At 40.7% G+C, this 13,382-nt stretch overlaps 1 protein-coding gene across 4 annotated transcripts in view; it reads right to left on the reverse strand.

Moving 5' to 3' along the window:
- Positions 1-13,382, reverse strand: part of piezo1 (piezo type mechanosensitive ion channel component 1 (Er blood group)) — a 103,316-nt gene that overhangs the window by 13,085 nt on the left and 76,849 nt on the right. For all 4 annotated transcript variants that reach the window (XM_029520407.1, XM_029520409.1, XM_029520408.1 and 1 more), the window contains exons 43-48: positions 12,491-12,643; positions 11,981-12,042; positions 11,723-11,881; positions 11,399-11,546; positions 1,816-2,004; positions 464-556 (exon numbers count right to left, since the gene is read on the reverse strand). In XM_029520407.1, coding sequence (XP_029376267.1) covers positions 464-556; positions 1,816-2,004; positions 11,399-11,546; positions 11,723-11,881; positions 11,981-12,042; positions 12,491-12,643 — 804 coding nt within the window. The remainder of the gene's footprint in view (positions 1-463; positions 557-1,815; positions 2,005-11,398; positions 11,547-11,722; positions 11,882-11,980; positions 12,043-12,490; positions 12,644-13,382) is intronic.

Here is a 13,382-nt window from a genome sequence, read left to right on the forward strand (position 1 = left end):
GTAAATAATGTTACATGGGTTATTGTACATATTTGTTTATGTGCATTTGACTTAAAATGGTTGGTTGGTTAGACCTCAGAAAAGAGATCATTTATGTGAACTAAGGATTTTGAGTAAAGACTACTAATGCAAACTTGAATCTATGTCGTTATCTATGTCAATACAACTTAAACAGTGATGTTTAATGTTTTGTAAAACCTAAAACGGTATAAGGCAATGGGTTTCCATGCGGTTTTCAAGTAAATTCAACTAGTTTTGGTTAAGAGTGCATTCCATGTGCTGTAAGGTTGGGTTTTCCTGTCTCTGACTACGTTGTTAGTAGGGCCACTGTGAATAAAGAGATTCCCCATCAAATACCTGTGTCTCGACCACCTGATTCCTCTTTTTCCATCTCTTTCTGCCATAACAAGAGTAACAGTAAAGTTAGACAGAAAAAATAAGTCAAATTAAAATCAGTACTTACAGCATTGTCTCCAAATTTTTGGGTGAGTCGGTCATATTGGGCCACTGTGAAGGGCTGGATGGACTGCTGCTGCACACTCATGGTGAACAAAGGCTTGGAAATACACAGAAACACAGTTGATCATCCTTTGACCACTATGCCAATACAATTTTACATTTAGACTAATTTTAATGCTTTTACAAGGCAACAACACAATGTTGTAAAATGTATTTATTTGAATAAAATAATTCTGTGCATACTGACGTACAACAACAGTTGTTCCCCAAATCTGAGCTCTAAGGTGCCACTAACATGGATAACGACACCTCTGAGGCTATATATCTGAGTTCATCACCAGCCAGTCAGACTAACTTAACCTTTTCAGAAGGCATGAGCTGATGAAGCCTCTTGGTTGAGAGGTGGAATGTCTGTGTAAAAACTATGTGTAACATTTGAACCTGCAACTTTTAAATCATCAAAACATCACAGATGTTGATCTGCTGCTGCTGGGCTCCAACTCCAACTCAAAACAGTTTTTTGTTCTCCTAGTCTTAAAATGAACAGTGGCTCTCTGAAACCTGAATGAGATATGTCAGCATCTTTGCAAAGGCAGCCTACAAAGTCTTTTTCCCTTGTGGTGAGATATGGTGGTCTCAGTGAAGACAAGCTTCATGCAGGTCCATGCTGAAAGCTGGGTTTGGATGCCCTTGTCATCAAGCTGGTAAAGCTATTATCACCACAGTGTCACTGTGGTCTTTCATTAGCCTAGTCTCATGCTCATTAAAATCAGATAGCAGGGTGATAAGTGAGTCCTATAGAAATTGTGCTTCCCTCTGTATCCGTCCCTGACTTCTGTGGTGTGGAATGGCAACCCCAATAATTGTCTGCCTTTGACAAACTAGCTTACTTGACAAAGATGCACATTGTTCATATTTAACTGCGGATGCTAATACTAACAATACTAAGTAAGTGGAGGAACTGAGGTATGACTGACAAAGCATATTTTAGTTTGAGAAGCCTGTGGTTAAGTGAAACATCTAGATGTGATTATCAGCAGTTAAAGAACCTTTAAATGGAACAGACCAAGCAAAGTAAAAAAATGTTTTACCAAAAAGCTGTTTTGCTTCTTGTATACATTCTATAATACATGTATACTGAAGGTATGTATAATAATTCAATAAACTATATAATCATTAAATTATTTATCAGTCCATTTCTACCAGTACCTAGAAACCTGTGCTTGACATTTGTTGTCAGATCATATGGAATTAATGTATTCTGACATACTTGTATTCGTAGCGTTTATGCATTAATTTGTCCGTCTTAACAGAACAGAAAAGTAAAAACATTATTTTGTATGAAATGTTAATTACCTCATATCCTCCCAGCTTGACAGTTACTGTGACATCAATGGGGTGGTTGACCACACCAACCACTGATCTGACCAGTGAAATGAAGAGCAGGGGAAACCAGATGATACATATTAAGAAGAAGATGATGAGTCCACCCATGCCATATTTTACTATCTTCTTCTTCTTCTGTCCTTTAGGCTGTGGGTAATTCTGAAGGAAGAAAATATTATTTTCTTGAGAAAGATTCATTCACTCATTCATCTTCTATTGCTTATATGTTTCTAGGTATCGGGGGGTCCTGGAGCCAGTCCTAGCTCACATTTGGTAAGGGCGTGGTATGCCCTGGAGAGGTCACCACATTGCAGTCTTGAAATAGATGTATTTTTAATTTTGGGGGGCATCCCAAGCACCTGAAAACAGGTGAGGGGCTGTGATTCACAGACCACTGATAAACTATTAATTTTGGTCTACATGTGTGCTGGTCAGGGCTTGACCCATTAGACCCAGAAGGGAAAACACATGAGGCAACCAAAGTATAGGCCACTGATGTGGAAAGCTAAGCCTTTGGGTGAAGTGTATTTTCATTTACGTAGTGGGCAGGAACAGAGGTGTAAGTCTAGCTCATTGTCAATGTAAGAGGTTTAGCAGTGCAAAGTAAACATAACTTAAATAAACATATTGAAACAGAAGGTCTTCATGTGCTTACAATAATGATGGCGTGTGGGGCCAAAGGATGGGATGGGGATGAAGTGCGATAGGACTGACTGGCCTTTTAGATAACAAAAAATTTTGTAGCAAAAGTAAGAGAGAGCAGTCATTGCTCCATAGACAATATGCTTCGCTAAATGATGTGGGAGTGTTCCAAAAGAGGGACAAGTTCCTTTGAGGCATGCTTTGTCAAAAAAAGTGTGATTCTTTTCACCAAAGTAAAACTTATGGCCCAAACAATCTATCAATTAGTATGTGGCATATATCCTTTTGGAAGGTAGGTTTAACATCTAGCCGGTAAAATTCTATAGGTTACCCGCACACCTACATAATTACATCAAATAATAGTAGTATAATAGTAATAGTGGATAAAAGTCTCTACTTTTGATACAGCTCCTGTCTGGTGCACAACTACATACCATGTAGTTGGGCGCCCAATGGGTGCACCAATCAGACAAGAGCTGATGTCCATGTGACATCTGACACTGAAGGTCACAAGGGCCAATCAGATATAGAATCAGATTCTGGTGCGGAAGCTGTAAAGATTTTTTAATTTTATTTAATTTGCTTATTTTTACTCTGTAACAGCAGTTATTTCAAATGTAGCAAAGTACAAATTACACAGAAATGCAACTCAATTACAGTAACGAGAGTAAATGTAATTTGTTACTTTCCACCCCTGCAGTTGACCAACCCAGACCTCCAGTTTTGTACTGGAGATGCAAAGGAAACAATCCCCCTGACTCTTGCCCACATTACAGTTCACCTGGGCCCTCCTCTAAACCCCCAGACAACAGGTACCCAAGTATCCTGCTACATCACAAAAATCAAAATGGCCCCCTGGCAATGCTTCTCTGTCACTGGTGAAAACTAAAACATTGGGCCACTCCAGACCACAACCAGCACAGGATACCACAGGGGAGCCAAACTCATCAACTACTTCTGACCCCCTTGATACCTCCTCCAGCCTCCAACAATTGATTGTGCCAGTTTCTATCGGTACATGATGTGGAAAAGCCATACTTGATACAGGTTCCAGTTACACACTCAATCATGAGTATCTTTGGAGGGAGGTGAAGTCATCAAATAATAACCTCAAATAATCAAATAATGGACACCTTACTTTGTCTCTTCAAGGACGCATGTTCTCCTCCCGTGGCAGTGTTGAGACCAAAATCTTTTTTTCTTGGTTGACTTCATTTCCAGTCTGGGAATGATCATCATTGTGGCTGAGAGAGAATATAGCTTCAAATCTAACTCCTCTTTACTATCCATTCCAGCCGTGAAATGCCTACTTCCCACAGCCATCCACCTCTGAATCTTTCCCTGATAACCTCTGCTCCACCTTCCATTCTCGTTAGAGCCTGTAGGAATGGAAGCAAAAGATTACATCTACACAGCTATGTGTGATGCTCATCTACCAGGTGAAGACAAAAATAAATTACATAACCTCCTTGAATCGAACCCACTTGTTTGTACCAGTCAGCCAGGTTAAACAGATGTTTTGCAACACAACATCTACACTACTAAATGTGTGCCAATCAATAAAAGGCTGTATAGATATCGCCTGTTAAGGAAGCAATTGTGGAAGAACTACAAGTGATGCTTGCTGCAGGAGTTGTTTAAGTTTCCCATTCAGGATGGGCTTCTCCTGTAGTTCTACCACCTAAGAAAGACGGCGGACATAGATTCTGTGTTGATTTCCATAATGCCTTTTGGGCTCAAGAATGTATCTGCCACTTTCCAAAGCCGGATGGAAAAATTCCTGATTGGCCTGCGAGGAGAAATCTGTCTAGTCTATCTTGATGACATAATTGTGTACTCTTCCACAGTATCTCAGCATTTTGAACATCATTTTGGATGGACTTCAAAAAGCTAGTCTGACGATCGACCTCAAGAAGTCAAGAAGAAGATTCTGCCTGCAAGAACTCTGATTTCCTGGGCGCATTGTCTCAGTAAAGGGAGTCAGTGCAGACCCTGAGAAAGTGATCTTAACCCATGCCAACAAACCTGAAAGAGGTCCAGCGGTTTATTGGGCTTGCTGGCTGGAACTGTAAATTTGTGCCTGATTTCGCCAAGATTTCTCAGCCCTTGAATGACCCCCCCCCAAAAAAAGGAAGACCTTTCATATAGAGCCAAGCATGCCAGCATGCCTTTGACCAACTCAAATCTTGTTTGAGCTCTCCACCTATCCTGGGTCACCCAAATCCAGAACTTCCTTTCTCAGTCTCTACGGATGCAAGCAATATAGGTCTGGGAGCTGTGTTTACCCAAAAATATTAATATCATGTCCTTGACCTTGTTCTATCATATGGCATTGAAATTGACAAGTGTTGTGCACTAGTAGGGGTATTTTGGACATTGGCAATTAATATCAATGTTTACGAAACTGATTGATATCTAGAATTATGTACTATAAGTATAACTATAAGTATATAAGTACTATAACTATGTCCAAATTAGCAAAATCAATATCAAGTCTTAAAAGGGTTTACAGAAGTAAATCCGAGCACTGACTGTTATAAATCCAGCAATTGTCACAATTATAGCCACAATAATCACAAACAACGGCGGTTTAACATAAGAGAATTTATTCACAGCAATAATTATTAAAATAATATCACTCTGGCTAAATGGCTGTTATAGTTTGATTATTCAATGACACAGCAGCTACTAATCTACAACAGATAGCACACATGTAATAAGAATGGGTTAATGATATATAATATATATATATAGATAGTCTTAGCAATGGTGATAGCTATAGAGGTAGCAATAGTAACATATGCAGCAACACTAATTAATAGCGATAGCAATGACAATCACAATAGTACAGCAACCGCAATAGCCCCAGTCTATCTATGGATCTTGAAGGTGTGTGTGTCTGTGCATGTAGGAAAGAGAAGGAATGTGTGAGTGTGTGAGTGCATGGGAGTGTGTGTGAGAAGTAAATATGGCTGAAGAGTCACGTGAGTGACATCTGCAATGGCCAAGATGGCGACGGGGTGACGTTGATTACGCACCTGTCGGAGCCAAGATGGTGCTTGGTCGCCCGTGTGAATTTGTGTGCGGGGAAGAAGAGGAAGGAGAAAGATCGCGGATGACGTCACCACAGTTGATTGTCACAATATCACTGCACAATAGCCGAGCCGGCTATTGTGCACAGTCGGGTTCACAGGTCGGGTATTGGTCCTTCAACTAGTGATACTACCGATCACGTGACGGCCGGCACGAGGTCTGTAGCACCAATCACTTTTGCAATTTATGGAATTTAGGGGAACAAAGCAATCAGATAAACTCAGTCCCCAAATAAACTAAAGACACGGTACAACAAAATGCAATGCACACTGTTCTAATTGTCTCTGCCCAGAGGAGCCTCTTACTTTGGTTGCTCTGGTCCTCCGGAGTGAGGGAGTTAAAGAGAGAGAGATCCGCTCCGGGTGTCCACAATGCATTCTTCAGCTCAGTCAAGCGGTCCATGCGAGCTGATGTATCCCTCGACAGTGGGGAAGATCAAGGAAGACTTTGTTAGCTTCAGGTAACAAGTTTGGTTTGCTGGTCTTCTCAGCACGTGGATCAGCTAATCGCGCGGCGGTCCACGATGAGTTTGAGGAGGAAAAAAAGGGAAAACTAACAGCAGTCTACGCTCGTCCCGCGAGTTGAAGACTGTGACCCAGGATTTTGTTTTGGCAGGATGCAAATGTTTGGTGTTGCTACCTTTGATCTGGTTGAGATAAAAGCTGGGACAGCTCTCTACTGCAACTGGGGCACGGGAAAAAGCGAACATGAAGAGCGCCGAAGTGTCTTTATCACCTGTATGACGTCACCGGGGACCCCTGTGGAGGGCGCTGGCGTCCAGCCAATGCCCTCCTGTTCTAACTCAGAACCACACCTTAGAGGTGGATCCTGGGGGTCGTGGCGCCATTTTCAAACAGGCACACAACTCTGGCCCAGGCTTCAGGAGGGACATGTAAGACTCTCTATTGGTTTTTTTTTTTTTTTTTCAGAGCACATGTGAGGCGATCCCAACCCAAGTGAACAATTTTTCCTCAAAATTCTCTTGACTGACCATTAGCTCATTACATTTGAGTTTACTTTAATTGACTGCACAGCATTGATGAATAAATTCAGCTATAGAAGATGTTTATCTGAAAATGCTGTGGCTAAATTTGAACAGAACATTCGGTCATTTCCAACAATGCCATATCTAAATTCAAATTAGGATTTGTCCCATACACAGGTTGATGACCTTGTGATTAGCACTATGGCCACACTGTGTTCAAATCTTGACGATGCTGCCCCTCTAAAAAGAAATAAAAGAAATAAAATAGAGGAGGATGGCTCCATGGTATGATTCTCAAATTCATGCCTTAGAGCAGACGTCACAGAAATAAGAAATTGGTGTTCCAGCAACTCAAGAGTCTCACCGAGCCTTTCAGATAGCTTAAAATTTTACAAAAAAGCTCTCTGCAGTGCTAGAAGCTCATATTACTCAGCACTAACAGAAGAAAACAAGAACAACCCCAGGTTTCTCTTCAACACTGTAGCCAGGCTGACAGAGAGTCAGAGAGTTTGACCTTATCTTTGGGTTATGTACCTCAGACTCTTCAGACCACAGTCATCAAACCCCAGCTTTAAAAGCCAAATCTTGATCCAGATGTTTTGGCCAATTATAAACCCATGGCAAACCTTCCGTTCATTTCTAAAATAAGTGAAAAAGTAGTAGCAAACAAATACATGACCATCTACATAGGAACGGTTTGCTTGAAGAGTTTCAGTCAGGATTTAGAGCCCATCACAGCACAGAAACAGTGCTGCTTTAAGTCTCCAATGATATTCTAATGGCTTCAGACAGTGGCTCAGCCTCCATACTTCTCTTAGATCTCAGTGCTGCATTCGACATCATTGATATTTTATTACGGAGACTGGAACATGAAATTGGGATTAAAGGAACTGCACTAAGGTGATTCAAATCCTATTTATCCTATATATCAGTTTGTTCATGCTAACAATAGCTCCTCCTCATGCACAGTAGTCAGTTATGGAGTCCCACAGGATTCAATACTTGGATCAGTCCTCTTCACTCTTTATCTGCTTCCTCTAGGCAACATTATCAGGAAACACAGCATCAATTTCCACTGTTATGCAGACGGAACTCAAATGTATTTATCAATGAAGCCAAATGAAGTTAGTCAGATAGTCAGACTGCAGACATATCTTGAAAACAAAAGTCTGGATGACCCAAATTTTTTTGTTCTAAATTCTGACAAAACTGAAGTTATTGTGCTCGGCCCTAAGCACCTCAGAGAAACCCTATCTAATCATCTAATCAGCCTGGACAGCATTACTTTGACTTCCAACTCCACTGTAAGAAACCTTGACCTTTCTCCCTCACATACAACAAGTCAGTAGGACTGTTTTCTTCCACCTGAGAAACATTAGGAAAATCAGAAACATCCTCTCTCAAGAGGATGCAGAAAAACTATCCACAATGCTGCTGCATGAATATTAACAGGAACTAGAAAGAGATCACATCTCTCCTGTGTTAGCTTCTCTTCATTGCTGGTAAATTTCAGAATCGAATTTAAAATCCTTTTTTTAACATATAAATCTCTTAATGGCCAAGCTCCATCATATCTCAGAGAGCTCATAGTTCCTTACTGTCCTAGCAGGCCACTTCGCTCTCTAGATGGAGGTTTACTTGTGGTTCCTAGAGTTTCCAAGAGTAAATCAAGAGGCAGATCTTTCAGTTATCAGGCTCCTCTTCCATGGAACCAACTTCCAGTATCAGTTCGAGGGGCGGACTCTTTATCAATTTACAAGACCAGACTTTTCTGTATGACAGAGCTAAAAGATAAGAAGTTGAAGTCCATCTACTCTTTAGCTATGCAGCCATAGGCCTAGACTGCTGGGGGTAAACATACCAATAACCATGCATTCTCCGAAATCCCTGTTCCTCCCAGTTCTATAAAAGTTCAATAAAGCATCATTTCTATGAACTTCATGCAGCATCATGTTCCTGCCTGCACCTGTTTTGAATATTTCCTCCTCCTGCTCTCATTCTCTCCCTACTCTAGCAAACTTTGCCTCACCCCCGTGCCTCTCTCTCTCGCTCCCTCTCTCAACCCAAGTGGTCGAGGCAGATAGCCCCCCCTCCCAGAGCCTGGTTCTGCCAGAGATTTTTGCCTTGTAAAAGACATTCTTCCTTGCCATTGTCGCCAAGTGTTTGCTCATTGGGGGGATTTGCTTGGTCTCTTGAAATCATTTTATAAAGAGTTTGATGTGGACCTGCTCCATATGTAGTGCCTTGGTATAAATTTGTAATGATTTGGTGCTAAACAAATAAATCTGATTTGATTTAATTTGAAGATGGTACTGAGGTTTCTGGTTATGCAAGTAGAACATTAAACCAAGCTAAAAGGAATTACTCCGTAACAGAAAGAGAATACCTTGCAATCATATGGGCACTAGAAAGACTGCAGCACTGCCTCACACCAAAGCTATTTACAGTCATCACTGATCATTCTGCCTTAAAGTGGATCCTGTCATCAACCGAAACCATGATGAGCAACAAAGACCAAAACACTGAGCAAATCATAAAACATCAAAAGATGACAAAACGAGTGAAACAGGATTTTGTTATCCTGGAGGATAAACTATACCACATAACCAATAAGGCAGAAAACCCCTCCCACTACAGTCTCTAGATACCCGGTAGTCTGGTGGAACAACTACTCAGGCGCTATCATGAAAATCCTCTCAGTGGCCACGCTGGGATCTTCAAAACTTGATGTAACACTGATGTAAAAGAGTTTATCAAGCAATGTACAGTTTGTCAAAGTCTAAAAGTGGATACTAAAAACCTGCTGGGAAGATGCAGCAAACCATTGTTAAAGGACCTAGTGAGATGCTTGGCACTGACATTATGGGACCCCTCCAGAAAGGAGTCCAGAGTCCAGAAAGGAGCAAATATCTGTTGGTGGCGGTGGACTATTTAACACACTGGGTTGAATTTACTCCCCTGAGAACTGCTACAGCACACATAGTGACCCGATTTCTGAGAAAGGACATCTTCACAAGATGAGGGATTACCTGACTACATCTTGATGAATCGAGGACCTCAGTTTGTGTCTTCTGTATTTCGTGAACTCTGGCAAATGGACTGTTACACCTAAACTGACCACTGTGTATCGTCCACAAACTAATATGACTGAAAGAGTAAATCCAAATGTGGGTGACAACCACGGTAAGTGGGATCAGTATCTTCCAGAGCTGATTTTCCATTAACTCAGCTGTTCAGGAAACCACAGGAGCAACCCCCCCAAAGTTACAAATTGGCAGGAAGCCACAAAGCCCAATGGACAAAGTGCTAAAAGGAAGGATCTGTCCTCCTCCTGACATACCTGCTTACGACCACCTAACCCAACGCAAAGCTAGATGTTGAAGAAAGCATAAAAAAGTCTCAGAAGAGGTAACTGAGAAACTATGACAAAAAACGCTGTACTGCGGGTTTTAAACCCACACAAAGAGCATGGGTGAGAAGTTTCCCACTCTCAAGAGCTTCTGAGAAATTCACAGCCAAGGAGGCCCAAAAAGTGGAAAGGCCCCTATCACAAAGTCAAATCACTTGGACTGCTAAACTAACCCCCGAATAGAGCTAAGTACTGACCATCCCTCTCCAGGCTTCACCTGTGTCCCCTCCCCTCAACCATTTTCCACACTGATCCACAACACACCCTAGTTCCCACCCCCTTACACGCACACATGCTTAACCACAGTGGACTGAAACTGAACTGGACCACAACACACCACATACATCCTAATACTTCCGTCACCAATACACTCACACACACTTTATCCAGGAGGAACTGAAACTGAACTGGTCTAACACACACATCGCTCTACCCCTTCATTCCTTTGGGGCTTTGAAGTGTTGTGTTGCCATGGTTTGTGTTCAAGGGGTGAACTGTGAACTGTGATATTCTTCATCTATTTTTTCTGGATTAACCTTACAAACAAATATTATCTTGAGAGATTTTGATTTGTAGTTTGTGTTGGGGTTACACATTACATATTGATTTTTTTGAAGTAGCATCAATCTGATTTATGTATTGAAAACCCCTTTGGTTTGTTCTTACGCTTGATACCTTCTCCATATATCCTTTTGTAGGTAGGATTAACAGCGAGCTGGTGAACTCCCACAGCTAAATAATTAAATCAAATTTGACAGAATAATAATTTCTACTTTTGATAGAGCTGCTGTCTCCTGTCTGGTGCCCAACTACATAGTTTGTAACTGTTTCTAGCCCCTATGCTACAAGTAGATAATAGGTAAAAATTAGCATATGCCCATCTATGTTCCATACTTTGATGGTAAGTAGTTCAGAAGAGTTATGATGTTCAAGCTGCACTCACGGCCATTGTGCGAATTCCCCACATGCTATGAAGAGGGGTTCAGTGAGGATGGAACAAGACTGAACAAACTTGATGAGAGATGAATTTATCACCAAAGCACATACACAATATTTGTATGACAAGCTCTTCTTGTCATACAAATATTTCTGACTGTCCAACCAAGTGGAGACTTCTCCTCTCTGGGTAACAAAATTATCCCCTTGAAAATTGTTGGATTTAATTAAAATCCAACAGCCTGCCTTCGGCATCCTAAATAGATTTTTCAGGAGCATTATTCCAGGTATTCCAGTTCGGCAGAGAAGTAACTAATTGCAACTAATGAATAATTTGCACCAACCTTTTCAAGCTTGTCTACTCCAGTCATGTCAATTGTTTCCTTTTTGGTTATTATAACTATATGTAGAGCTGTCGATCTGATATGTTCACTGTCTGTTGCTAACCACTGCTGCTTCTGGTTTTCATGTCACATAGACTGACATACCTTCTCTGTCTCCCGGCTGCATTTAATAATGAAGATGTTGGCATAAATGTCCTCCACACACATCCAGTTTGATAGAGACAGAGTTGTGTCTGTCCAAACCCAGTCCATTACTGCTCGCAGCTCCACTAGGAATGGTACAAGACGAAACCTACATGTACAACATATAGATAATTTTAATTTTATATATATACACACATATATATATACATATACACACATATACACATACACATATACATACACACACACACACACACACACACACACAATTCAAATTCATTCAACTTAACAGCACAAAGGACTGAGTTTGATAGTTTTGCTTACCCTTGGAAGAGAAACAAGTTAAGGTGGTTGTATTTTTTGGTGAGGAAGTTGCCGAGGATACGGGTGGGATAGCCACAGCGAATCTGATAGGCTGATAGCCCGAAGTAAATACACTTTACAAAGTACCAAAGCTGGGCCACAAAATTCTGATTGAACATCCTAAACAGAAAGAAGTAAATATGAATACAGTATATGAATGTAAAATCTTTTTCTCCACACTTTACAAAGAAAGTCCAAATTACATGAATTTAACTTCACCTTTCAGTGACAGCAGGGAGAATGAAGAACATCCATAGGTGGATCCCGAACACAAGGATCACCTAAAAACACAAGGAGTATAATATTGTAAGGAAAGAAAAACCCTTGATAATATCCTTAGAAATATTGCAGACTACATTGGGCCTTTTCAAAAGTTTATTTGTGTGCCATATTAAATTAAATGTGTTCATAAAAAAATTAAATTATTGGTTGTGTTGTGTTGGTAACTCAGTCATTTACGCCTTCCTAGTCAGTACTCTGAGCTCATTTGTAAAACTGAGAAACAGTTTTGGAAACCACACCACTTTTCCAAGTGTGTTACTATGTCTACTATAAGTGTATAATTATTATCACTATACATTTGGACAGTTCAACAAAAAGGCAAGCTTAATGTAGTGTGCATTAATGCTGACAGATACTGTCCTCCTTCTGACTTCATAAATACTTTAAGAACATGCAACCACACCGATTGATATATGAATGCTAACAATATTAACAGGTGGAATGAACCTGAAAGATGAGTTTTCCCAGGACAGCTTTGCGCAGGTACAAAGCTCTATCAATGATCATGGTGCTGAACTGGATGAGCAGCATCACCAGGAAGGCCTCAGGAACCTGGTCCTCTGACAGGGTGGAGGCGATATCAGCTGCTGCGCTATGTTTCTGAAGAGGATTGCAGATCATTGGGTTTATAAGGTTAACAAGACTCATTAAAATATTTAGTTATTAACGTGAAATGTTTTCTTATATTGTACTTTATGGGTGACCAAAGAGAATTACTTTGAAAAGATCGTCTTCCATTTTATAATATAAAGTAATGCATGTGAATTTCTCCATGACGGTGACAGTAAAAATGTCCCAGAAACCTAATATTTTTGTTGGAATTGTGCACCTGTGCAAAACGGTGAGAAATTATCTTACTTAAGTCATATCATTATTCTGAAACATTTGACGTGCAGTGAACAAAACAAAAGAGCGTACTATTTCCTTGATGGAAAAATTAATTCATTTAGCTTCTACAACTCTCCGTTTCTGGGTCGTGAGGGTGCTGGAGCCAATCCCAGCTCACATTGGGCAAGGGCAAGGTACACCCTTGACAGGTCACCAGTCCATCCCAGGGCCAACACAGGGCCATTTAGAGTTACCCATCAACCTAAACATGCATGTCTTTGGATGACGGGAGGAAACCTACCCAGAAGTAAGCACAGGCCCATGAACCAAACCCCTGACATTTCTCATACTGTAGTGGGGCAACAGTGCTAACCACTATGCTAAACGAAACAAGAGAATCCACAATACCAGACAAACAGTGTAGCTTTAAAAGTTGTATTTATGTTTCAGGATACCGAAACAGTGATCTGCATAGGCAATTTCAATAAGGTCAAGTTTTTTAAAGTGCCCT

Source organism: Echeneis naucrates, chromosome 15 (assembly GCF_900963305.1).
Source record: "Echeneis naucrates chromosome 15, fEcheNa1.1, whole genome shotgun sequence".
Classification (NCBI taxonomy): domain Eukaryota; kingdom Metazoa; phylum Chordata; class Actinopteri; order Carangiformes; family Echeneidae; genus Echeneis; species Echeneis naucrates.